At 44.4% G+C, this 27,933-nt stretch overlaps 1 protein-coding gene across 1 annotated transcript in view; it reads right to left on the bottom strand.

The window, feature by feature from the left end:
* Positions 1 to 27,933, bottom strand: part of RGS6 (regulator of G protein signaling 6) — a 635,612-nt gene that overhangs the window by 68,729 nt on the left and 538,950 nt on the right. Inside the window, exons 7-12 of the mRNA XM_010588720.3 lie at positions 23,711 to 23,775; positions 17,930 to 18,006; positions 15,181 to 15,262; positions 13,934 to 14,008; positions 11,689 to 11,787; positions 9,604 to 9,665 (exon numbers count right to left, since the gene is read on the bottom strand). Coding sequence (XP_010587022.1) covers positions 9,604 to 9,665; positions 11,689 to 11,787; positions 13,934 to 14,008; positions 15,181 to 15,262; positions 17,930 to 18,006; positions 23,711 to 23,775 — 460 coding nt within the window. The remainder of the gene's footprint in view (positions 1 to 9,603; positions 9,666 to 11,688; positions 11,788 to 13,933; positions 14,009 to 15,180; positions 15,263 to 17,929; positions 18,007 to 23,710; positions 23,776 to 27,933) is intronic.

Below are 27,933 nucleotides of genomic sequence, written 5' to 3'. Positions count from 1 at the left end.
ACTTGCTTTTGGTTCCCCCACACTGCTTTTTCCCATTTGTTTTGGTCATGATCCTGCATTTGGGAGCTTTCCTTGGGTGTCTGGAAAATCTTTGGATATCCACTTGTGTTTAAGAGCAAGATACTAAAACCTGCTTAGGTGCTCAGTGTGCGTGGGGGCAACCTTGTCCTGATAAAAGGCTTCATCACTGGAGCACGAGGCAGCTCACCGGCCTTTGCACTGGAACCCCAAACAATGGATCTGGAGTCTTTTTCTGAGAACATCTATTTTTTCTAGAGTAGGACTCAGCAAACTTTTTCCTTAAAGGCCAGATAGGAAATATTTTAGGCTTTGCAGGCCAGATGATGTATGTTGCAAGTACTTGGCTCTGCCAACGTAGCACAAAAGTAGCCATAGACAAGATGTACACAGACAAGTGGGACTGTGTTCCAATAAAACTTTATTTGCAAAAACAGAGAGCAGAGTGGATTTGGTCCATGGGTTGTAGTTTTCCAGTCTCTTGGCTGCGGGCTTATATGCTTGGCTCCTAGAGGCCTGAGGGCAGAGCAGGGAGAGGGAACCAAAGGCTCACACTTCAATATGTAGACCTTTCATTAATTCTCTTGTGTTCAGCCAGGTCTTCATAATATCTTATATGCATCTGTTCAGTTTATGTGGCTCAATTTCTGTGATGGTGGTGGGTGTGGAGACAGTCTCCTAGCTGAAGACCTGGGCAGCAGATCTAGAGATCCAAAGCTCCAGATACTGACTCACCCATTCCTCTAGTGTTAGTCACGTGCCTTACTTACTCTTAGCTTCCATGGTTCCTGGTGCCTTCAAGAGCCAAGGCTAGATTTTCTTGGGCAAACTCGCTCACTCTGTTATAATAATTTCACCCCCAACACTGAGGTTACAATATTCTTCACTCTGCTAGGTAGTTATCACTTCCCATCTACTTTCATTTTTTATTAAATTTAAAAATATTTCAGGCATATTAATAAAAATTACTGAAAAAATACTAATAAGATATTTAATAAAAATGATAAAAACACCACCTTTGTACTTACCACTAATTTAACAAATAAAACATTACAAAGAGAAACAGAGGGCTGTGGTTATGTTCTCCAAGTCTGCAGACTTTGTCTAAAAAATTTATTAAAATCGTTAACACTGTCACCTCCTCTCTTGCTCATTTTGACTTTGTGAGTTCATACCATTTTTATTTTCTTGCTGATACCTTGTTTTCGGGGAGGGAGAAAAGATAAATACCCACAATATCCTCTGGAGTGAATTTATTATAATTTATTTAATCATTCCTTTTCATTGGGCATATAGGCTATTTCTATTTTTTTAGTATACATAACGCTGCAGTAGAACACCATTTTTCACAAAGGTTTTCCTATCTTTCTGGTTATTTATGTAGAATTGACATTCGTAAGTGAAATTATTGGGATAAGTGAAATCATTAGGCCAGGACATATGAGTATTTTTTTTCTTTAACTTTTATTGAGCTTCAAGTAAACGTTTACAAATCAAGTCAGTCTGTCACATATAAGTTTATATACACCTTACTTCATACTCCCAATTGCTCTCACCCTAATGAGTCAGCCCTTCCAGTCTCTCCTTTCGTGACAATTTTGCCAGCTTCCAACTCTCTCTATCCTCCCATCCCCCCTCCAGACAGGAGATGCCAACACAGTCTCAAGTGTCCACCTGATACAAATAGCTCACTCCTCATCAGCATCTCTCTCCTACCCACTGTCCAGTCCCTTTCATGTCTGATGAGTTGTCTTTGGGAATGGTTCCTGTCCTGGGCCAACAGAAGGTTTGGGGACCATGACCGCCGGGATTCTTCTAGTCTCAGTCAGACCATTAAGTCTGGTCTTTTTAGGAGAATTTGGGGTCTGCATCCCACTGTTCTCCTGCTCCATCGGGGGTTCTCTGTTGTGCTCCCTGTCAGGGCAGTCATCGGTTGTGGCTGGGCACCATCTAGTTCTTCTGGTCTTAGGATGATATAAGTCTCCGGTTCATATGGCCCTTTCTGTCTCTTGGGCTCATAGTTATCGTGTGACCTTGGTGTTCTTCATTCTCCTTTGATCCAGGTGGGTTGAGACCAATTGATGCTTCATGGATGGCCGCTTGTTAGCATTTAAGACCCCAGATGCCACATTTCAAAGTGGGATGCAGAATGTTTCGTATGAGTATTTTTATGGATATTGATCCATAATGAAAATTTTTTTCTTAAGCATGGCCAGTTAGAGTGTCACCAATTTCCTCAGCAATGGCAAAGTCAGAACCACAATTGCTACTACCAGTTATAAAGGGCAAGCGTTAATTAGCTTAATGCTGACAATGTGAAGAAATTAATCAGTGGCTCCATCTCATTGTAACTCAAAGTGTGGTCCATGGATTAGCAGTATCACTATTACCTGAGAGACTGTTAGAAAAACAGAACCTCAGGCCTTACCCAAACCTACTAATCCAGTACTGCATTTTAATAAGATCCCAGGTAATTCATATGCACGTTAAAGTTTAAGCACCACCACATCTTATTTCTCAAAAGGTTGGCGATTGGAACCCCTGTTGAGAATCTGCGTCTTCACCCCAGATATACTGAATCAGATTCTATAGTTTGACAAGATCCCCAGGCGATTCATATAGTAAAATTTGAGACCCACTGCTCTACTAGTGGTTCCCAGAATCAGTCCCTAACCTGCAGCATTACCATCACCTGGGGACTTGTTAGAAATGCGAATTCTCAGCTGGGGTTCCAACCTGAAGGAACAGGTTTGAAGCCCTTGGTTTAAACCCACAACCCACAACCCTTTCTCTGCGGGGGAAAGAACTGGTGATCTGCTCCTGTAAAGATTATAGCCTAGAAAATCCTATGGGGCAATTCTATTGTCACATGGGGTCACCATGAGTTGAAACTCAACTCAAGGGCACCCAACAACAGCAACAACAACAACAACAATTATTCCTACTTTAGAAATACAATACAATTGTGCTCAGAGCCTCTAAATGGGAGGGAAACTGGGAACTGAATGAGCTAAGGGGGTGAACAGGAGAGTATGTCTGCGCCCCTCTCTTTGGTATATGCAGTTTCTAAATTATGATACACAAATGGGGAGGGTGCGGGGAGTGGTGGCGGCGGCGGGGGGGTGGCTGGGGCGGGGATCTGATTTGAAAAGAAAATAAAAAGCCACCCAGCATGCAGAGGGGAAAGAATAAAGTTTGGTTCCTATTGTAATTAATCTAAGTTGTTTTCAGCATGGAGAAGGTGGAGGCAAGAGAAAATATAAAGGCCTCCTTAATTGCAGGTCACCCAAAGAAAATACATTTAATAGAGCAGCTTCAGATGTGTGAAGGAGCATGGAGGTGGACCCCCCCAAAAAGAAGAGTGTGTCCCAGGCCAGGTATGGTGGCCCTTTTTCTCCCCAAGTTACAGATTGCAGATCCTCGCCTGGATATAATCAACCTGGCTATAATGTTATCTCTGGCCTTTGTTTCTGTCTTCTAAGGTGGGCTGGGGAAAAGGAGAAGCAGAGGCCCCACGGTGTCTGGAATCACATAAAAGCAAAGTTATAATGGCCCTCTTTGGCCCCATTTTTTTTCCTCCCCTGAAGCTATCGTTAAACATTAAGTTCACTGACTTCTATCACCCTAGCAGGTTTTTAATAGATCCTTAGGGTATCCAGTCCCTTGCTGTCTTATCTCATTTCATTAATTACATTTCATGATCTCCGAGGGTCAGGAGGCAGAGGAGGAACCAGCATCCAATTTCAGGAAGCAGCAGCAATCTCAGAGATGGGAAAGCAAGATGATGCTAAAAAAAATCAATTTGGCAGTCAGCTGTGACACCCAAATGGCTCCTAATAATACAGTATGGATGAGCAAAATATAGAAGCAGGTATAACATTGAACAACTTGATCTCTCTGTGTGGGGACAGTGTGGTGTGATGCCTGTGTGGGTTGTGGCATAGCTCAGGACCACTAAGGATGGGACAATTCTTAAGGGAAATGTAACAAAACAGACTTTCCAGACAATTTGGAAATGAAATGTATAGATTCTTGCATTCTTAAAGTTGGTTTGTCCAGTGCTGTAAGGCTTGGGGGAAAAAACAACAAAAAAGGGACTCCCTTGAGAGTTCTCTTCCAAAGAAGAGTATGACCTCAACTTCAGCTATCCAGAGAACGTTGTGGGGAATAAGTAACCAAAGGGCCTCTGAGCAGAGTCTACAGATGAACAAACTCCACGCCCCAAGGCTCTTTGTCTCTTACTCAAAAGAACACACCTCATGGAGAAGGCTGTTTTTCCTTTAGGCTAATGAACTTGGTTATTTGGTTATCTGGTGTGGTAGGTCACTTTCAAGAATAGTCTATTTCCCCAGCCCTTGAATCTGGGTAGTAATCCTGGGATGGCGCAAATGGCTATTTGCACCTGGCTGCTAACCAAAACGTTGGGGGCTCTACTCCACCCAGTGGCATGTCGGAAGAGTGACGTGGTGAAGTACATCTGAAAAACCAGCCATTGGAAACCCTGTGGAGCACAGTTCTACTCTAACACTCATGGGGTCACCATGAGTCAGTTGACTTGATGGCAACTGGTAAATCTGGGCTGGCCTTGTGACTTGCTTTGGCCAAAAGACTGCAGGAGAAGTGACAAAGTATCAGTTCCAAGCCTCGAGAGACGTTGCATGCTCTGTTCTCTCTCGTGGAATTCTGCCATCCCGCTGTGAACATGCCCAAACTAGCCTGCTGGAGGATAAGAGACTATGTGAAGGAGAGCCCAGCTGAGCAAGCTGAGGCCATCCTAAACCAGCCCCTAGACAAATCCAAAACCCAACCGACTGCTGTCGAGTTGGTTCCAACTCATGGTGACCCCATTTGTCACTGAGCAGAACTGCTCCACAGGGTTTTCTTGGCTGTAATCTTTATGGAACCAGACCGCCAGGTGTTTCTTCTGTGGTGCCGCTGGGTGGGTTTGAACCACCAACCTTCACATTAGCAGTTGAGTGCAAACCATTTGGGCCATGCAGGTACCTTCTGAAGCCAGACATGTGAGAGTGGCCAGCCGATATCCACAGAGCTGCCTACCTAACCCCTAGCTGCACACAGACACATGGAGGGGCCCAATGGAATCTGTGGACACATGAACGTGAGCAAAAGTCAACGTCTATTGTTTTAAGCCACTGAGTTTTAGGTGGTTTGTTACACAGCAATAGCTAACTGATACACCTGGTCTGCTGTAGATTAGAAATGGGGTTGGTTAGAGAGGAGGAAGAAGGGCTACTAGAGACAAGCATGTTGTTGATACGATACAAGGAAAAAAAAAAATTCAACTAAAAAGCAGAAATTGGACTCAAAGAACATAATAGCGTAGGGCCAGTTAGGGAAGTTTTAAGATACTGATCAGAGTTTTAAAGCACACTACAAATATTTTGTCCTTGAATTATCCAGAAAAATTAACTGAAGTGTAGTGCTCCTTTAAGAAGGCAAGCACATGAACCACATTTAAAATAGCTAAACTACAAAGCTTAAGGTGGTGAGTGTTATTTATCTGGGAAACTCATTGGTGTGGGCAGGGACCATATTTCCTGAAACAAAAATTGGGTAATGTTCTCAGACAGGCTTTTATACTGGTTCCAGGCGCAAAACGCAGCCTAGGAAATATAGTTTGGTTGCAATGATGCTGGCATTTCAGGGACAGTTATGCAATCGTAGGGACAATATATGAAACTGGGATGATCTGGGAAAACTTGTGCAGAGGCATCAACTTCTTCATGTGCGACCTCCTTCCCTAAAGGTGCCGGGTTGGTGGCGCCATGTGAGGTGGTGAGGAGAGATGTATGGAGTGTGGACTGCTAGGACCAGCCTGTGGGGTCCTCTGTATGGAAGGCTGAGAAGAGGAGACAGGGTGGGTGGGAAGACTTGCATTAGCACAAAGCTGACCTGCAGGGCCTGCCTCACTCCCTAGCCTGCCCTTGTTCCTCTGAGCACCATATGCCAGCTCACTCCATCTCATGCGCTGGAATTCTGTTTCTTTTCAAAGCACCATTAAGCACCACACTGAAAAATAATAATTGCTCACATTCACTGCATGTATACTAAGCACCAAGGACTGGACCTTGCCATGGATTAACTCATTAACCCTATAAGTTAAGTCTTTAAAGAGGGGTAAACAGAGGCACAGAGAGGTAAACTAACTTGCCCAAGGTCACAGAATTAGAAAATGGCTGAGGTAGGATGGATTCCAACCCTGGTGGTTGGCTCCAGACCTACCCCCTAAACTGTTCTGTTCTGCACATTTTGTTTGCAAAGTTTCCTTATTCCCTCCCCTGGCTGGGCCTGCCTGCACCGTTTGACCCAACCCTGACTCTTGCCAGTTCAGAAGTGGACCTTCACAATCACCAGCACTCCCACCCTCCCCACACCAGTCCTCAGCGGACTAAGTGGAAAACGATATAGACCTTTTCCTGAGGGGTTGAGGTCCACTGCCTGCCGGCTTCTGGCTGATTACCACTTACCACCTGGAGTAGGCTCAGGGAACCAGGCCTGGGATGGGTGCGTCCAGCTGAGAGAACAAGCTGAGCAGGAGCGCCAGCAGCCAGCCGCCAGAGCCACTGACAGACCAAGCACGAGCTGCTTTATCTCCTGCTAACACTCGTCTCCTGGCCCTCCTCCCCTCTACCTGGGTGTTACCTTGTGGCTCTAAATGAAAAACCTTTGTGTCACATTGAGGTTGCCAGTTATTGCCACTCAGAATAAAACCCTGCCTTTGCTGGGCAGAGACTCCAGAGAGCATCATGCCTGGGAGTGAGGACGTGGGTTGGAATAATCCTTTCAATGTGAGCGGTCCTCAAGCATAATTAGAGGGTACCAGGAGGGGGCCACTGCTTGGCAGCATGTAAACAAACAATAGGACAGTCCAGGTTCCCCTCCCCTACTCAGGCTTACTCCCTACCTTGCCCTCAGTACACCTGCACGCTGTAATCCTACCTGACGGGTTTGAGCTCTTTCCCGGTGCCTCAAAGACAAAACCAAGCCAGATGGATGCCCCTTCTGATGTGAGGTCTCAGGTCAGACTAAGTAGTGGGCAATGGCTTCACTGGATTCTCAGACATCAGGTGAGTTCACCCACAGGTTTTTCAGGGTGCAGGTTCCCTGTCTCTATCCTGGAACCACTGACCCAAATCCCTGGGGCTGGGGCTGGGGGATCTCCATTTGTAACAAGCTCCTCCCAGACTGTCATGTGCAGACCCACTGGACCTAGGCAAACAGATCCAAGGAAAGATGCCCCATACAGGCTCTCTCCTAGGACTAGAGAAAACACCTTGTAAACTCTAAAGCGCTCTTTGGAGGCCAGATATCAGCATTGCTAGCACCGACCTTCACAACAGGCCAGGATAGCCATTTCTATCCCTGTTTCATAGAGAAAGACACCCGGATGTCCTCTCAGGATATGGCATTAATAGGATTGAGGTAATCTCCAGTCATTTTCACTCACAGGCAACCACAAAAAACCAGCTGTCATTGAGTTGATTCTCACTCATGGTGATCCCACGCGTGTCAGAGTAGAGCTGTGCTCCACAGGGTTTTCAATGATTGATTTTTCACAAGTAGATCACCAGGCTTTTCTTCTGAGGCGCCTCTGGGCGGACTCAAACCTTCAACCTTTTGGCTAATAGCTGAGCGTGTTCACCATTTGTACCACCCAAGGACTCCAAGGCGACCACAGTAAGATCTAAAAGTGTTTTTAGAGCCTAGTACCCTAGCCAGAAACCCCATGAAACCCCATATTATGCAAAAGGGACCATGGGGTAGCTCTGTAGCCTACGTTGTTGTTGTTAGGGGCTGTCCACTCAGTTCCGACTCATAGTGACCCTATGTACAACAGACTGAAACACTGTCTAGTCCTGCATAGTCCTCACAGTCATTGCTATGTCTGAGCCCATTATTGCTGCCACTGTGTCAATCCATCTCATTGAGGGTCTTCCTCTTTTTTGCTGACCCTGTACCCTACCAAGCAGGATATGCCTCTCTAGGGACTGGCAGCACCTGATACTAAAAAATCCAAACCCACTGTCATCAAGTCGATTCTGACTCATAGCAACTCTACAGGACAGAGTAGAGCTGCCCCCATAGAGTTTCCAAGGAGCGGCTGGTAGATTCGAACTGCCGACCTTTTGGTTAGCAGCTGAGCTGTCTCACTATCCACACTTCTAAGCAGCATTCTGGCTGTACTTCTTCCAATACAGATTTTTTTTGTTCTTCCGGCAGTAGCCTACAGTTAGCTAAAACTGTCAACTTTACATCAATTGATATCTAAAGTATAAGCTACTCTCGCTATCAGCATCCTTCCAACGCATTTGCACCAGGGAAACCAGGAATACCAGTGATTCTCAGCAGGGGGTGATTTTGCCCCCAGGGGACATTTGGCAATGTCTGGAGACATTTTTGGTTGTCATAACTGGGGTGAAGGACAGGCATGTAGTGGGTAGAGGCCCTGGATGCTGTTAAACAATTCACAAGACAGCCCCCTACAACAAAGAATTATCTGGGCCAAAATGTCAATAGTGCCAAGGTTGAGAAGCCCTAGAAGAGATGCCACCAAAGACATGAGCTCCAATCCAGGCATGTCCTCGGTTCCCTGAAGGCAGAGCGTTAATGCAGGCTTTGGGTTTAGGGGTGAGCTTTTGTAGCCTCAACCTATTGTTATTTATCTACAAAGAAGATGTGGATCAACCCAGGGGCCAGGAGAGAAAGGCTTACAGGTTGATGACACAGCCAGCCGCCCCCTCCCCATTATGTGAGCCGAGCTTAAAGGACCCAGTTTACTCTGATGTCCAATAAATACTAAGACCCGACTTAAGCCCTTGATTCCTTCAGCTACCAGTAATTCCTTTAACGGCGGCGTATGGATGAACAAATGTTCAGCTCTGGGTTCCCTGATTAGATTTATTCCATAAAGATTCCCCAGGTGGTCTCCCCTCTTCACCGGAGAGTTCAAAAAAACGGGCCATTCAGTGGATAAAACTGAATTTCCCGCGAGTTAACCGAGTGGAACCAGCTACTAGTGCAGGCTGTAGCAAAATGCTTCTGTGGATGCCAGGCTGGAGATGCCAAATATTTTCTTTACAGTTGATTCGATGCAGTTCAGTGGTTGATGGTGTGTGGAAGAGAAACACCTCCTGATTCTCCAGCCTCCCCCGCTCCCCCCCAGGGACGTGGCCAGTACCTCGAAGGGTATATATAATTTCTTTCCCCTGTAAAGTGAATCTGGGCGTTTTATAGCTGAAAGGGGAGCAATTCCATTCGAATTAATAAAGAGGCTAGAGGCAAAAGTTCATTATGTAGATTTTAAGGGCATTCTTCCTTGACTGACAATGTCTCGTGGCCATCCTCTGAACAGCTTTAGCTAGAGGACATTTCTTGACGTCACTCAGGGGAGGTCTGTCATCTTAGTTATACTCATGCCAGGCCTGTGGTTTTCTGCACATCAGTTTTAGGGAATGATTACAGTCAAGGCTCATGGAATGGCACACACTTGTTAAGCAGAGCCCTGTAACACTTCTCCTTTGTTCAATTAGTAGAAAATGGTAATATTATGGAGAGGAGACATACCTTTCAGCCACTTTGGACATTTTTAAACAATGTCTGTCAATCTGCGCATTCAAAAATGTTATCTGGGGAAAGAGAGAACAAGGATGTTAGGGCAAAAAATAGGATTCTTTTTTTCCCCCTCATCCCATGGAACTGAATCCTATATTTCCACGAAGATCCAAATAGCTCCCCTGGGAAGGGTTCTCCAACCATCGAGCTTGCACCATCTTACCCTTTTGGAAATTCCTACGCCAGTGAAGATGCACTCTCTTCACTTTAGCCTGTGATCACACACTCTCTTGGACTGTGTTATAATTTGTCGTAGAGTCCCCAGAATGATTGTGAGGCCGACAGCCTCCGGGCACCATTACCAATCCCCAACTTGCAAGTAGAGTAGCATGAGCCACCTCCCCTACTAACTGGTTTCTCCAGATGGTTTTTAGGCAATCGGCCAACTTCCTGCCCAAGATAAGAAAAATAAGAGGCTGGGGTCTCAGACCACAAAACAACTTAAGACCAAAACCTTGCCCATCTGACATGGGCAGAACCATCAATCCTGTCCTCTGGGTGACCCTGGAACTTTTCTCCCACCGGACAAAACCAACTTTAGTGGCCCAAGGCTGGGGCGAGACTTTCAGAAGCGAAGGGTCCCAGCCTAAGACCTGATTTGAGAGACCCCCTTTTGGACTGAGCAAGTGCAAAGGATGGAATCACACTGGGAATGCTTTTTCGGGCCATACCAATCAACAACCTTGCTCCTTCCCACCAGGACCCTTCCTTGGTTCTTACCCCTAATAAAAACTGTTTTAGCCACTGTTCAGGGAACCATCTTGGTGACGCAAGTCCCGGTGTGTTCCTTTGCTCGGCCAACCAAATAAAGCTGCTTCTTTCGCTTTCACCCATTTTGTGTTCCTGTGGCCGAGCTGAGTGAGACCTGAGATCCCCCGTAACATTTGCAAACTTAAAGGTAGACTATAGTCTACAAAGCTTAGCAACAGCATGGACAGGTGATACGTGTACCATAAATACCCATTTTGACTAATCCCCAGTGCCCTTTCCTCTTTGTACCTTTCACACATACATCATACCCACGTGCTTGTTGCATTTGACGAGAATCATCTAATAGCTGTTTAACACGTCTCTTACCTCTTCCCCATCCAAATAATAAACTTGTCAGGGGCAGGCACCTAAAAGTTTACCACTTTAGGTTTTCCCCCAGAAGCCAGTAAAGCATAATATAAAGAAAGTCATTTTTAGCTGCCATTGGTTGGCCCTTATCCATGGTGACCCCACGCACAATGGAATGATATGCTGCCTGGTACAGACTGCACTGTCGTGATACATAGGGTTTTCATTGGCTGATTTCTAGAAGTAGATCACCAGGCCCGTCTTCCTGGTCCATCTTAGTCTGGAAGCTCCGCTAAAACCTGTTCAGCCATCACAGCAACACGTAAGCCTCCACTGACAGCTGGGCGTTGGCTGCGTATGAAGTGCATTGGCCGGGAATTGAACCTGGGTCTCCTGCATGGAAAGTGAGAATTCTACCACTGAATCATCAATGCCTCAATGTAAAGAATAGGCCCTAAAATTGCATCATTACCAGTGTACTCCAGAAAGGAGTTAGGAAATTAGCCGTCTCATGCTGATCTGGACTGACCAGTTAACTCCTCATCAGGAAGGAAAACAACGTGAGCCAAATAATTCTGAAGTAGCATTGGGAACAAGACTTTCTTCTTAAGCTTTCCCTGGGGAATCACAGCTTTGATGAAGTCAGAGGTCCTGAGCTGGACAATTTTAACAACCCTGTGACTTGAGTCCCTTCCTCCTTTCATCTTCCACAGCTGTCCATGGGACACTCAACTGCAGCAGTCACCGGGAGCTCTGGGGTACCTCCAGTAATTGCTGGAGGAACTTGGTGGACAATTTTTACTCTCAAGCTTTCATGGACTGTTCATACACAGCACTCAAAGGTTTAAGCCAACCACAGATGGGCTCTGCTGTGGCTTCCAGGAGCTCAAAGCTCACTCAGCCTTCAGAGGTGAACATTAAAAGGGCTTATAAACTGGCAACTTCTCCTCCTGGGACTACGGTAGTCAACTCACTCACCTGCTTCCGGATGTCCTCTTTTGTCGTTTTCCTGACTGGCTGGGCGGGTATGTGCACAGGGCTTTGTGACTGGGATTCTTCAGTCACGCCATACACTGACTGGAGAAGAAGCAAGGGCAGAGAGTTATGCGCCCTCAGAGTAGAAGGGTACGTTAGGGGTCAGCTAGTTCAACCAGTCATCCGTGCTTCAAAACCCCTCTATGACACTCCAGACAAGAGGTGTATGGCCTCTGCCTGACTTTCTCCAATGATGGGGAATCTGCTTCTTGAGGCAGCTCATTCCATCTTTGGGTGACCACTGCTAGAAAATCTTTCCTTTTATTGAGCTGACTACTGTCAGTGTTTCTCAAAAGGTGGTCCATAGACCATCTGCAAAGAATCATACGGAAATACTTTTAAAGATGCAGATTTGTCAGCCTACCCCAGACCTACGAAATCCAGATCTTTGTGGGTGGGCCTTGGGAATCTGTATTGTATCAAATGCCCCAGTGATTTTGAGGCACAAGGAAGTTAGAGAGCTACTGCTGAAGGTTATCTACACGGGTGAGAATGGTTACACAACTTGAAGAATATAATCGATGTCCATGAATTGTACATGTAGAAGTTGTTGTATTGGTGTATGTTCTGCTGTGTATACTTTCAACAACAATAAAATAAAACAAATTATTTAAAAACAAAAAAAGATTCCCTCTAGATTTTCTGTTGGTCAGTAGATGATATGCCCACCTGGAATAAAACCTTATAAGATGGCAGAGTTTGGGATTTTTCCCTTTAAGCCTTTGTTTCTCCAATTGCCCATAGGTATAGCTACTTTTCAAGCAGTTTTTTGTGTTAGGGACAAACTAAAGACAGTCTTTGCTTTGGGAAAAAAATAAAAGCCTGAAAGGTATGCAATGTATAGCTGAAATCTATAAAATCAAGAGGGCTTATATAGGATGGATGTGGGCTCCATGAAATTCTAGAATATTAGAATTGTCTTTGTTGTTAGTTGCCATCAAGTCAGTTCTGACTCCTGGTGACCGCATGTGTGCAGGATAGAACTGCTCCATAGGGTTTTCAAGGCTGTGACCTTTCAGGGGCAGATTGCCAGGCCTGTCTTCCAAGGTGCCTCTGGGTGAGTTTGAACCTCCAACCTTTCAGCTAGCAATCAAGTACTTAAGGGCTAGTAAACATTAAACAAAGAGATTTTAAGACTAATATTATAGCAGGCAATTATTATCCCAGGGAAGAATAATTTAAGTAGATTCAAGAGGTGCATATATATATATATGAGATAGAGACAGAGAGACACACATATACAGAGAGAAAGAGGTCCACATTGGCTGTTACAGCCATGTCCTCCCACATTAAGGTCCTTGATGGCATGGAGAGGGTAGAATGTATGAATTGTGGGGCAGTCTGAGTTGGCACCCATGGGTATGCCTGGCCACTGCCCCTTCCAGTAAAACCAAACACAAGTGATCACTGAGTCACTCACAGTTCGACAAGATGATAATTTTGGATGATCTGTTAGCTGTCACTGAGTCGGCCCCCTGCTCATGGCAAGCCCATGCCCAATGCGGTCAGACTGGCATGATTTGAAGTTTTCATTGGCTGATTTTTGGGAGGAGATCACCAGGTCTTTCCACCTAGTCTTAGTCTGGAAGCTCTACTGCATTCCGCTCAGTATCATAGCAACATAAATGCCTCCACTAACAGAGGAGTAACGGCTGCATGTGAGGTATATTGGCTGGGAATCACACCCAGGTCTCCCATATGGAAGGAGAGAATTCTCTAGCCACACTAACAGACTTTCATTTGGTTCAGAGTGCCAAGCTTCGAGCTTGTTTTCACCTGTGGGATTCCCCGCTTCCGGTTCCTTTAGTTTCCTCCTGCCGTCTCCTCCAGGCCAACTGCTATCTACCCTTCAGCCCTCGGCACACTTGACTCTGCTTCAGGGAGCCTGTGCGAAGCCTCCAGGCTGCCCCTCCTGGGTGCTCCTGTCTCACCCTGTACTGCCCCTATGCTGTTGCCTGTGTGCTTATTTCATCCCCCTACCCCGGACTGTGGGTTCCATGAGGATGGGCCACTGAACCCCAGCAGCACCTAACACGTATCAGCCACGGAATATATATTTGTAAATGAAAAGTTTCAAAGGTGAAATGTGACAGGACGACAAACAGCAAATTATCATTCGAACAGTACCAGAAATGGAAATGCTATTCACATCAGGCATTTTTAATTTAGCTAAACTCACAAAACGAACCTTTTTAACTTTTTGTGGATTCTTCAGACGCCGGCATTTTCTAATGTCCATTTCTGTTGTGTTCACACAACCTGGCTGAGAAAAAAATCATCATATAAATTACTAAGTGAAAATCACCCTTCCACTTTAGCCCAAATGGCACCACCAGGATCTTTATCTTTCCCATTTCAAGTAATGCATGATTTTCTCCAGGCCATTTACATTTTTTAAAAAAAGGTGTTTCATATTCAGTATGTGTTTCTCCACGGAGTTCTCATATAAAATAGAAAAGCTTGTTTCTTAATATCTAATGATGATATAGAAACCCTGGTGGCACAGTGGTTACGAGCTACAGATGCTAACCAAAAGGTCAGCAGTTTGAATCCAGCAGGCACTCTTCGGAAACCCTATGGGGCAGTTCTGCTCTGTCCTATAGGGTTGCTATGAGTTGGAATCAACTTGATGGCAACGGATTTGGTTTTTTTGGTTTTAATGATGATATGTGCAGGGTATAATGAACAGTTTCTGAGTGCAAATTTATTATTCAAAGTGACAAGATCAATTCAGCCACAGCCTTTGTTATTTCATACACGTAACTGTTTAAAAAGACTTCGATACTGAGATGGGAAGCTATTGGTTTTTGTTTTTAATCAGTTTTTAACCACTAGTTGCCATAGGGTTGATTTCAACTCATGGAGACCCCACGTGTATTAGAGTAGAACCGTGCTCCATAGGGCGGATTTGGAAGAAGATCGCCAGGCCTTTCTTCCAAGGCACCTCTGGGCAGACTGGAACTGTCAACCATTTGGTTAGCAGTTGAGTGAATTAACTGTTTGTACCACCCAGGGACTCCTAATCAGTTTTAGGAAGGCTGAAATAGCTTATTCATTTTTAGTTCCCTATCATAGGGAAATGTAAGATTTATTTTAATAATCTAAAATTAAGAATGTTTGAAAGAGAATTAGCATTGAACGGCAGTAGAAGTAAAAATTATTTATTTTGGGAACGCATATTTCTGAGGCCCAAAGATCCCCTGGTGGAATTCCCACAGGCTCCCCCATTTCCAATCCCACCTTGTCGTGGATGGCTATTTATAAAGGGTGGGACAGATATGCGTTCCGGGAAACCTACTGAGATTATCAGAATGAACAGCAAAGCCCGGTCCACAAAGCTTAGCCAATTTCTAAAGAAGGAGACACCTGGTGGCTAAGGACTGTTTTCTTTCAAGAGAAGGAAATGACCTAGACAACCAGGCAAAACTTACTCACCACTGGCCTGTGGACATCCCAAAAGGCTCGCTCCTGACTATCCAAAATTTTTCTTTCTGTCTTGTCCTTTTTCCGATCAATCCTGAAAGAGCAAAGAAAGGAAAGCAGAGGCTTTTGTATTCTGTACTTCCCGGCCCTTACCCAGCTCTCCTCTTCCATTTTAGGAGCTAAGTGCTTGCAAGGCAGGGGGTACTGTGTGACCCTGCTCTCTGCAAAAAACCCTTGCCGTCGAGTCGATTCCGACTCACGGGGACCCCATGTATTACAGAGTAGGACTGAGCTTCATGGATTTTCTTCATTGTAATTTTTACAGAAGGAAATTGCCAGGACTTTCTTCCACAGTGCTGCTGGGTGGGTTTGAACTGCCAACTTTTCAGTTAGTAGCCGAGAACAAATCATTTGTGCCACCCAGGGGCCTCTTGCTCTCTGCAGAGCTGGGAAATGTGGGTGTACAATTCCCTCCAGAGAACCTCAGAAAGTCCATCATGGACAAGAGACGTGGTTTTAGGCTAGATTTACAAATTACCACATGTACGTAATGAATATGGTGGACTTAAGGGGAGAACAAGAATGCAACTATCTATTTGAATTATTCAAATTTGGCGTACTAAGAACCAAACTATCCATTGATACAGCTACCCATCAAAGTGGATATACAAATTATAGGGAGGAATATAACCATGGGCTTGCCAACGTTTCATTCTCAAATTTGAAAATTTGCCTTAGACTCAGAGTCAGTAGAAATGCCCTCAAAATGCCAAAATTATGTGTTCTAAAAATCACGTAACCCATCTGGCTTTCTAAAAGCAGAACAATGGCCCTGGTGCGTGACAAGACCCAGGAGGAAAATGCCTCCAGCTCAGCTAGGGGAGGCACAAATTGCAAGACAGAAATTACAGGTGACAAAGGCAGGTTCTACAGGTTCCATCAGCAGCATAGGTAAAAAGCTTTTACGAAAGTGTATTCCTTCATATTATCTCTCAAGTAAAAAAAAAAGTAACTCAGACTAATTGCCATGTAACTTCTCGGCTCTCTTGAGAGCACTTTAGTGTACTGGACTGAAATAAACCCATAATCACCCGGTGATTTTTTGGTGATAATTAACATGTACTTAAATGGTCCACAATTATAATGTAATCACAGAGTTCACCAAAAAAAGTTAGTCAAGAAATACCAAACATGTACAAACTGACGATTCCCCTTCCTTTTATAACATAGGATGCTGTTTGTTTCTGAAAGTACCAATTCACCCTCTCCTTGGCTTCCCAGTGGCTTCTGGGTACACAGGCACAGTTCAGCATCAAGCAAATCCTAGCCTCCTCCTCACCCTCCCACCTCAGAAGGTGTCAGGACTCATCCTGCCACAACTTGGCACCCAATACCTAGTGCCCATCTCCCTCAGGGGCAGCCGGGAGCACCCAGATGGTCAGTAGGTAGCCAACATCATGGACAGGCGAAAGACAGACATGTGCAGAGGAAGGTGAGCACGATAGTACTATGCAAACCACTGGACCAGATGGCCTCTTGGTTGGTTTCCAACAAGGATCCATAGCAATGATCAATCCTCACCCACCCAGCTTGAGTCCTGGCTCTTGCAGTGGTTGCAACGCTGCCCACAGAGCATGAACCAGGTCCTCTGGAGGCCCATTGGTGGGGGTAGGGGCTTGCACAATCACAAGTGGTGTCCCAGGGAAAAGGTACTTTGCTCTCCCAGCTCCCACCCCCTCCTCTGTCCCATTCCTCTTGTTAACACTCCTGGCTAACTCGGAGGCCATTGCTGGGCAGGACAAAGGAGAACCTACCCCGAGCAGTTCCATTTCCAGATTTAAAAGGATCTGATTGACAACCATGTTGTTTGAGGGTGGAGCAATTCTTCCCTACTCCTCACGTTGCCTAGAGAAGAAGGAATTTCTACTAAACTCCCTGGGAGGGAAAAAGAAAACATGGGAAGAACAGTTGCAACTTTTTCTCCCTCTCTCATCTCTTCTCCTCCAGGAGAGGAAGAGTGACTTGACTTATTGGTAAATTTGAAAGAAGAAATGGAGGATGCTCTGGTCAGTCCTTCTGGGCCCCTGTCTGGACCACCTTGTCCTCAGGGCGCCTGTTCTGTCCATGAAGTGAACTCACAAGTGTCAGCTCTGCCCTGGTTGGTGGGGGAACACTGCAGATATCCAGCTCTGCTCATGATGGCCAAGTTCAAGTCCAGATCTGTGGCCACAGATAACAAAGTCATGCTCTATAGCATTATTATGAGTAATAAGCGGATATTTTGGACTCCATCTGGTCTGACATCTGTGTCTCATTTTTTGATTGGTTCTAGGCCCCTGCCCTGGGGAGAGAAAAGCTATTTGTTGGCCTAACTCAAACTCCAACATGTTTTTCTTTGAAGAAGTTCCCAGACCAACAGGTGAAGTGGGCCTGATGTCTTTCAACCTCTGAGCACAGAAGAGTAATTGAAAATCTTTTTGGAAACAGGTACACCTTCTTATCTCAGGGGTCCTGCATTTGGGAACATCCCCATTGCCTGCTGAAGCCCACACTTTTGAAATTGTTCAGTGGCAATAGTTACAAACACAAAACATCCATCCTGATCTTTATTTCTACTCAGTTGCTCTTATAAGAGATTGGAGTGACAAATGTCAGCTGACAGACCAGGGAGGCAAACCCCACTTTGGCAAGCTTACTCGGCATACCACCTCCGAATGCCAGCCTTTCACTGTCTGCAAAGGTCTCTGTTAAGTTCACCTACTTCACTTGTGCTTCTGCTTGCATAAAGATGAATTCCCACTTCCTTGCAAAGGCCCGCTGGAGTCTTGCTAAGTTTTCCTAGTGAGAAATGAAAATCAACGAGAAGGCATTAATCATCGTAAGTTTGCACATCGGTGTCTATGCCTATTACAAGGCAGCCATCTATTTTGGTTACTTCCAAAAAACAAAAGTGGCCCACTTCAAATTCACTGGATACCAACCCAATTTGACTTTGTACCATACCCTACTGTACAGAGCTGAACTCCTAATATCCATTTACACACCTATTAAATCTGAAATCTCTACGGTTCACCTGATTCCTGTCTTCTGGTCATTTTACAACAACACAACTCACACACCATTTATTACAAAGGCCGCTGAGAACAGGGAGAATGGCTCCTAACTTTTTCATGGGGATTTGGGGAAGGAGTGAGAGGATCTTTGAGCCTGTTTGGTATCTCAGAAAGCAAAACCAGGAAAGGATTTCTCAGAACTTGTCTTCCACCTGGAAGCTGGGAAGGTCTCAGGAAAGAGAACCAAGAAGACCTGTCTCTAGTGCCTTCTGAAAGTCAGGATTCAAAAGGGGACAAAAGGGACTGTCTATGTTTGTGGTGCCCAAGAAAGGAAGCCCCAAAAACAGAGAGGAAGAAAAGGTGTCCAAAGTTGGCTTTAGAGGAGAAAAGGGAGGTATTTTCTCAAAGTCTCTGGGCTTACCTCACCTCATGGAACAGGAGGGTATTTTGACAGGTCCCCTAATGATCCTCCTAATGCTGATGGAATGCAAAGCCAGAGTCCATAGTCTGCTATGTATTTTCATAGAGCTCATGCCAACATCTAATTGATTACCCCCATTAGTGGATTATTAATATAAAAGGAGCTTCAATGGAAGCAAACCACACATGAACTCACAATTATTATCAAGGCTTGGTGTACAACAACCTCTAAAAATCTATCTTTTTGATTCCTCCACTGTTCATAGGGAGCAAAACTGGTAATGCCTAAATACCATTCAGTCGGGGAGTTGTTGTTAGGTGCCACTGAGTTGATTCTGACTCATAGCGACCCTACGTATGACAGAACGAAACACTGCCCAGTCCTGTGCCATCCTCACAATGGTTGTTATGCTTGAGCCCATTGTTGCAACCACTGTGGCAATCCATCTCGTTGAGGGTCCTTCTCTTTTTTGCTGACCCTCTACTTTACCAAGTATGATGTCCTTCTCTGGGGACTGATCCCTCCTGGTAAGTTGCCCAAAGTATGTGAGCTGTATCTTGCCATCCATGTTTCTAAGGAGCGTTCCAGCTGTTCTTCCAAGCAGATTTGTTCATTCTTTTGGAAGCCCATGGTATATTCAATACTCTTCACCAACACCATAATTCAAAGGCGTCAATTCTTCTTTGGTCTTCCTTACTCGTCGTTCAGCTTTTGCATGCATATGAGGTAACTGAAAACACCATGGCTTGGCTCAGGCGCATTTTATTCTTTGAGGTGACACCTTTGCTTTTTTTTTTTTTTTTTAACACTTTAAAGAGGTCTTTTGCAGCAGATTTGCCCAATGCAATGTGTCTTTTGATCAGGGAGTAATTATGTAAATTACAATACAGTCATACCATGGAATACTAGGCAGCCATTAAAAATAATAATATAGGTTACTATTATGGATGTGGGAAGAGTCCCAAGATCCCTACAGTATATGACTGGGGGAAGCAGCAGCTTATATATAACGTTTATGGTATGATTCCATTTCTTTGTAAAGAAAAAAAATGTATGTGCAAGAAAAAGGCTTAGTCACTTGAGACTGTGTTGGCATCTCCTGTCCGGAGGGGAGGTAGGAGGGTAGAGAGGGTTAGAAACTGGCAAAATTGTCACGAAAGGAGACACTGGAAGGGCTGACTCATTAGGGGGAGAGTAAGTCGGAGTATGGAGTAAGGTGTATATAAGCTTATATGTGACAGACTGACTTGATTTGTAAACGTTCACTTAAAGCTCAATAAAAGTTATTAAAAAAAAAAAGGCTTAGTGATCTCCTCTGTGGGGGAAGAATCGCAGGCTATTTTCCCTCCTTTCCTTCCTGTTTGCAGTTTTGTTTTTACAAAGAAAATATTATTTAAAAATTAAGCAAATAATTGCATTTTGAGAACAAAATGGTTTTTAGTTTCTGATCATTTTATGCAGAATTTTAACTCAAAAGAACATCTTAACGCCGTATCTTTACAAATACCAGAGTAGAGCATTATTTGGCTAGAGAATAGAAAATGGAATAAGATACACCAGGAGTTCATACTATCTTATTTCTGTGTGGGGCCTATTCTAAAACAGAAAACACAGGAAAGAGGAACACAAGATGGAGGGGCTCCATGTCTTTGCAGTGAAGGTCTTTCCCGTTGGTAGTGATAGGGAAGTGAGGTAGTCATGTGATGTTAGCACTCTGTACTGGGTGTAAAAAGAGTATAATCATCTTCTAAAAGATGGGTGACTGCCGGGGCATGAGGACAGATGGGGCAGGGACCGGGCAGCTAGAATGCTCAGGGCCACAGAACCACCTCCTAGGATTTGCTTGGTGAGATCATAACATCCCACCATAATTTGTGTTTAATGACCCCCACTAATAAGCAAACTTTAGCCAGGTCCCGGGGCTCTGGTTGGTTTCTGCCCTATATCTTCCTACACAGCTATCCCTAGTCACAGGGCCTCTGGGATGTCTGCGGGGTCAAGGAGGTGGAGGGCCATGCACAGGTCCTGCTCTCAGGTACATGTGTGTTCTTCCCTGGGCCGTGGACAGGGGAGCCATGATTCAGCTGGGCTGGTAGGCTTGGGCACAGGTACCCAAGTGTGTCAGAGGTCTGGCGAAGTGGGGCTTCATGCTCGTTTTGGGAGGCTGAGGAAGCAAAAGCTGAGGGGCATTTGAGAGGTGGGTGGATCTGAAGGTGCTTTTAATGCTGGATTATCCAAGAATCGCCTTTGGGTCTGACCTAAGCCATGGTTTTTTCAATCGCCTTATATGCATATGAACGTTAGATAATGATTAAAGAAGACAGAAGAATTGATGCATTCAATCTGCAATGTTGGCTAAGCATAATGAATATACCGTAGACTGCCAGAAGAACGGACAGATCAGTCTTAGAAGAAATACAACTGGAATGCTCCTTAGAAGGGAGAATGGCAAGACTTGGACTCGCTTTGGATACGTCATCAGGAAAGACCAATTGCTAGAAAAGGACAACATGTTTAGTAAAATAGAGGGCCAATGAAAATGAGAGAAACCCTCAGTTAGATGGATTGACACAATAGCCTCAACAATGGACTCAAACATACCAAAGATCATGAAGACCAGGCCCATGTCATTCTGTTATATATAAGTCCACTATGAGTCTGAGCCGACTTGATGACAACTAAACTCATTAAGTCGATTCTGACTCATAGCGACCCTATTTGACAGAGTACAACTGCCTCATAGGGTTTCCAAGGCTGTAATCTTTACAGAAGCAGACTGCCACATTTTTCTCTCGCACAGGAACGTGGGTTCAAACCTCAGGCCTTTTGGTTAGCAGCCGAGTGCTTAACTGCTGTGCCACCAGGGATCCTTCAATGGCAACTAACCAACCACAAATCCAAGGAAGGTATTCTTCACTACCCTGAATGTTGTCTCTCCTCCCATAGCTGCCAGCCCTTCTGTCATTTAAGGCTCAGCAGCATCTTCACTGGAGGTGTAGGGGGAGGGAAAATGAAGGCCCATTTAAATTCAGCCAATTTCCATGATTCCCTGTGACCCAAATAAAGTATGGTTTGGGGGAAGGATTCTGCAACTAAAAGTTAAAAATACATTTTAAATTCTCTGTGAGTTTTAAAGTTCTCCATGCTGGTGTCTCGATCTGTTAAATGGCAATGGCTATGAGTATGGGGAATCACCTCTTGTGAAGGAAGGTGGAGGAGGAGGGTAAGAAATCTGGGAAAGCATGTGCCTCATATGACATACGGCTTATCTTCTGGATTAAAGCCTCTCCTTACATTCTGGATTAAATTGTGTCCCCCCAAAATATGTGTTGGAATTCTAACCCCTATACCTGTGTAAGCAATCCTGTTTGGAAATAACAGTTTTCTTTGTTATGTTAATTATATCATAACTGAGTAGGGTGGTTTCTAAATCTAATCACTTCTGAGTTATAAAAAGTACAGGTTAGATAGACACACACAAATGGGGAGAGAGAGACCCACGTGAGGATCATCTACAAGCCAGTGAAGGCCGAGGAACCAAGGAGCATCCAGGGCTACCAACAAGGAAAGAACTGACATGGCTGAGACCCTGATTTGGATTTTTAGCCTCCAGAACTGTGAGAAAACAAATTCCTGTTCTTTAAAGCCACCTACTTGTGATATTTCTGCTACAGCAGCACGAGCTAACCATGACATATTAGATTCCACCTCTGGTGCCCAGGACAGGTGAGTGGGTATAAAGATGCAATACAGGCAGTCCCCAGCTTACGGAAGTCTAATTTACCAACAACTCTTACTTGTCCTTTAACGTTATGTAAATTTGCCTTCACTTTGACAGGATGGAAACAATCCCTATTTGCAACAAATTGTTCATCACAATCCCCCTCACTTGCTGGACATGCAGCTTTTAAAACTAAGTATTAAGCACTAAAGTAAGATTAAATAATAACCATATGCACATGTTCCGACTTAAATCTTAAAGACAAACTCAGGGACTGACCTCATTTCTAACCTGGGGACTGCCTGTATTTAATTTTTTAAACTTATCACACAGTAAATTTGATTTTTTTGGTGTACTGGCCTATTAACACACGTATTGATCTGTATAACCACCTCCACAATCAGGATACAGAATAGTCCATCACCCCCCAAAACTCCCTTGTGCTCTCTCTTTATAGTCACACCCTCCCCCTACTCACAATCACTGGCAACCACTGATCTGTTTTCCATCATGATAGTTTTATCTTTTCAAGGCTGTCATGTAAATGGAATTATACAGCTTGTAACCTTTTGAGACTGGCTTCTTTCACACAGCGCAATGTCTCTGAGAGTCAAAGTTGTTGCATATATCAATAGCTTGTTCCTTTTTATTGCTGACTAGTGTTCTTTTTATATAGATGTACCAGAGTTTAACTAGTCACCTGCTGAAGGCCGTTTGTGTTGTTTCCAGCTTTGGCTATCACAAATTAAGTTTCTATGAACATTTGTGTATTTTTTTTGTGTGAACAAAGTTCTGGTTTCTCTAGGATATGTAACTAGGGGTGGGATTGCTGGATTAAACGGCAAGCATATGTTTAACTCTATAAGAAACTGTCAAACCATTTTTTCAGAATGGCTATGCCATTTTGCATTCTCATCAGCAATGTATGAGTGTTCAGTTGTTCCACACCCTCATCAGCACTTAGTACTGTCAGTATGTTTTATCTTAGCCATTCTATTAGGTGTGTATCTCATCATGGATTTAATCTGTATTTCCCTAATGATTAATGATACTGAACATATTTTCATGTTTATTTGTTATCCTTGTGTCCTCTTTGGTCAAGTGTCCATCTGCCCATCTTTAAATTGAGTTGTTTGTCTTCTTATTATTGAATCGGAGAATTCTTTATATAAAGACGCAAATTGATTGTGCAGTAAGAGGAGCTGAGGACAAAGGAAGGGAAGCAGAAAAGACATCTCTTCCATTGTCTGAAAGGGTTTGGAGGGGGAAGAAAAGGAAAAATATAACCTTAAACAGAGCTACAGGTATGTTTCTCCCACATCTAGCCTGGAAAATAATCATACTTACTGCTTCATAATCTGCCAATTCCAGCCTTGCTTTATTCTGCATTGTCCTCTTACAGAGATAGATGGCTGAGGGAAGAAGAGAAATGGCAACATGTACAAAACCAGCAGTGTAGTGGAATCATAAATCCATCCATCATCCATCCACCCATCCATCCATCCGTCATCCATCCATCCGTCATCCATCCATCCGTCATCCATCCACCCATCCATCCATCCGCCCACCCATCCATCCACCCATCCATCCACCCATCCACCCATCCATCCGTCATCCATCCATCCATCCATCCATCCATCCATCCATCCATCCATCCATCCACCCACCCATCCACCCACCCATCCATCCACCCATCCGTCCATCCACCCGTCCACCCACCCGTCCACCCATCCATCCACCCATCCACCCATCCATCCGTCATCCATCCATCCATCCATCCATCCATCCATCCATCCATCCATCCACCCACCCATCCACCCATCCATCCGTCATCCATCCATCCATCCATCCATCCATCCATCCATCCATCCATCCATGCATCCATCCATCCATCCATCCATCCATGTATCCATCCAGCACCTACTCTGTGCCCAGCCCTGTGCTGTGGAAATTATGTTTTTATGTGGAAGACATTTCACCTGACCTCTAGGAGTCTTTTTCCAGTCAGGATCAGATGAGGACCTCATCTGCCAATCCTGACAATTCCCCTTCTTCTCCCTTGTCCTGCTTTATCCCAAACACTTTCTACTCAGAGCGATCTTTCATAAATCTGACCATGCTATTCTCCTACCTAAAAGTGGTGCATTGAATTCCCAGTGACCTCAGAAGAAACACCAGGCTCCTTAGAATGGCAAATATGGTTCTTTATGATCTTGTCTCTGCTTATCACATCAACCTTATCTCCCTCACCTCAGGCATCCCCTTTCATCTCCATTCCTGTGCATATATGTCCTCTGAAATGCCGTCCCTCCTGTCTCCTTTCCCTCTTTCTGTCTATTGACCTCCTACTAGTCTTTAAAGAACCCAGTGTGGTGTTCCAGATACATCTATACATACCTCAGCCATGGGACTTAATACCACTGCATGGGTAATCATGAGTTTACTAGACTGTTCCCTGCTCTAGGCTGAGGGCTCCTTAAGAACAGAGGCTACGTCCTACTCAACTTTAAATCCCTATACCTAAATCAAAGCCTGGCACACCACAGGTGAAGTGAATGAACAGTGGAAAGGGAGAACATTTTAGGTCTCTCAGCCCAGGCTAAAGAAGGGTTCTTGGCCCTCAGTTGTCAGGGCATTCTTCTTCAAACATGGTCTTCATTATCCCATCTTCCTACCTCTTCCTTTTCACTCATAAAAAATTTAGTAAGTGCCTCCTATGTGCCAAGTTGTTTTAGGTGCCGGGAAAATCACTATAATAGTAGCTACCATTTTTATAGAGCTCATTGAACTTCAAGTACCATTTTAAGGACTTTCCAACATATTCACCTACTTAATCCTCAAAAAACCACTGAGTGGTTTTTATTATCCGCATTTTACAGATAAAGAATTTTTTTCAGGTCTCTTTCTGTTATTGGTGACCCGCAATGGCTCCCCCAACATTGACGAATCCATTCTAAACTTCTTGACTACCAAGGCCTTTATATAAACTTCCCTTCTCAACCTACCTAATCTTCTCATTCTTCATCAACATAAAACCTTTGAATACTCAGATCAGACTCCTTCCTCACCATGCCCTTCTTCCGCCTATTAGGCCATGTCCCCAAGCCCTGAGTCCTTGAGGGCAAGACTGTGACTTAGTCACATCTGTGACAAAGCAACTGGTACAGCATAGGTGATCAGTAAATGTTTGTTGAATCAAAGTTTCCAGCTCTTCATCAATCTAAATCCTATCTAGTCTGAATTCTTAGATTCAGTTTCACATCCTTCCTGGCGAGAGGGCCCCTCCCTGACAACCTTCTGTGCTAAATCAGCTAATAGGTGTCCATCTTACGCTAGTTGTCTTCCAGTTGTTTGATGTGTGCTAGTCTTGGTTCCCTGGTAGCCTGGGCAACTCTTTGAGAGCAAAAGCCACATCTTAGACTCCTCATACAGCCACCCTAGTGCTAGCAATGAACAGGCCATCAAACCCCTACCACAGTACAACGATAACAATTACTACCAAAGTAGTAATAATATCGGCCACCACCACAGTAGTAATAATAACATCAGCCACCACCACAGTAGTAATAATATCAACCACCACCACAGTAGTAATAATATCAACCACCACCACAGTAGTAATAACATCAGTTACCACCACAGTAGTAATAACATCAGTTACCACCACAGTAGTAATAATATCAACCACCACCACAGTAGTAATAATATCAACCACCACCACAGTAGTAATAATATCAACCACCACCACAGTAGTAATAACATCAGTTACCACCACAGTAGTAATAATATCAACCACCACAACAGTAGTAATAATATCAGTTACCACCACAGTAGTAATAATATCAACCACCACCACGGTAGTAATAATATCAACCACCACCACAGTAGTAATATCAACCACCACCACAGCAGTAATAATAATCACGTTGCTTCTGACCTCATGGTGACCCCATTTATGTCAGAGTAGAACTGCACTCCATACAGTTTTCATGGCTTTAACTCTTCTGAAGCAGATCACCAGGTCTTTCTTCTGAGGTGCTCCTGGGTGGCTTTGAACTGCCAACCTTTGGTTAGTAGCCCAGCGCTGAACTGTTTGCACGACTCAGGGAGTGCTACTATACCACAGCAGTAATAATATCAGCCAGCACTGCTGTAGCATTAATGTCAATTACCACCAAGTAGTAATGCTGTAATATCAGCCACCACCACAGTTCTGACTAAATTCTTACTCTGTGCCACATACACTGAGCCTTACATGCATCATTTCATTCAACCATCACACAACAATACAGGAGAAAAGGTACAATTATTATTGGGATTTTAATATGAAGTTTCTGAGGCACAGAGAGTTTGGATAACTTGCCAAGATCAGCCAGCTAGTGGAACCAGTTGATGCTGGGGCCCACTGCTGAATTCCCTCATGGTTAGCTGCTGTAGCGTCGGTCCTCAGCACATGGCAGCCCTATGCACTGTGGTGATCTGTAGGATTTTCACTGGTTGAGCTTTGAAAATAGACTGTCAGGCCTTTCTTCCTCATCTTAGTCTGGAAGCTCTGCTGAAACCTGTTCAGCATTATAGCAACATGCAAGCCTCCACTGACAGGTGTGTGGTAGCTACACATGAGATGCACTGGCCAGGAATCAAACCTGGGTCTCCGGCATGGAAGGCACTGAACCATCACTGCCCCCTGAATTCCCTCTTGGTAAATCCTTATTGGTTTTCTGACGAAACTGCTTTGGAAATGCTAGTGAGTACCTCTGCATCCTGCACCTTGAGTTCTCTCTCTGATGTGCCACAAACTGAGGCAGGGGAATTCAAAATAATTCTGCTTTAATGGTAGCCTGATATGAACGGTTATTTCTATCCCTGTTCATGCTGCACAACTCAAATTATGAACGAAGACAGCTTGGAGAGAGAGAGCAGTAACGCCCTTTTGCACTCCGTGTAGAAAGGCCTAAGCTTTACAGGTTTATAGTCAAATAAAGATTTTAATCTCACTTCCCTCCAGTTATCTGGCCCAACCATCATCACACCCTCTCCCTTGCCTGGAAAAAGACTGGTTTTTCATATTCACGAGGGCACACCTGGACTCTAAGTGGAGCTGAGCTGCAATTATTCAAATTCCGAGTTGGGCTTTTGTGAGCTAGATTTCAGCCCCAGAAACACCTGTTTTATGAGCGGCCAAATGCACTCGGAGCTGGAAGCCTTGCTGAATTCACTCATCAAGCTCACAGTGAAGCTCTGGACAGTGAGAAGTCAGCCCACGTACCCAGCCTTCCACACGAATGCTGTCCACAGACTTTAAAAGAGGAACAACTATAACAAACTACCTTATTAGGTAGCCCTATTAAGGTAACAAAAGAGCCGTAGTGATGCAACAGTTAAGTGTTTGGCTGCTCACCAAAAAAGGCTGTCAGTTCAAACCCACCTAGCAGCTCTGCAGGAGAAAGACCTGGCAAACTGCTCTTTAAAGATTAAAAAAAAAAAAAAAACAGCCTAGAAACTCTACCGGGCATTTCTACTCTGTCACATGGGGTCACTGTGAGTTGAAGTCTACTCACTGGCCCCTA

Source organism: Loxodonta africana, chromosome 10 (assembly GCF_030014295.1).
Source record: "Loxodonta africana isolate mLoxAfr1 chromosome 10, mLoxAfr1.hap2, whole genome shotgun sequence".
In the NCBI taxonomy this organism is placed as follows: Eukaryota; Metazoa; Chordata; class Mammalia; order Proboscidea; family Elephantidae; genus Loxodonta; species Loxodonta africana.
The sequence above is the reverse complement of the archived record's forward strand: the minus strand, read 5'-3'. Positions and strand labels throughout refer to the sequence as shown.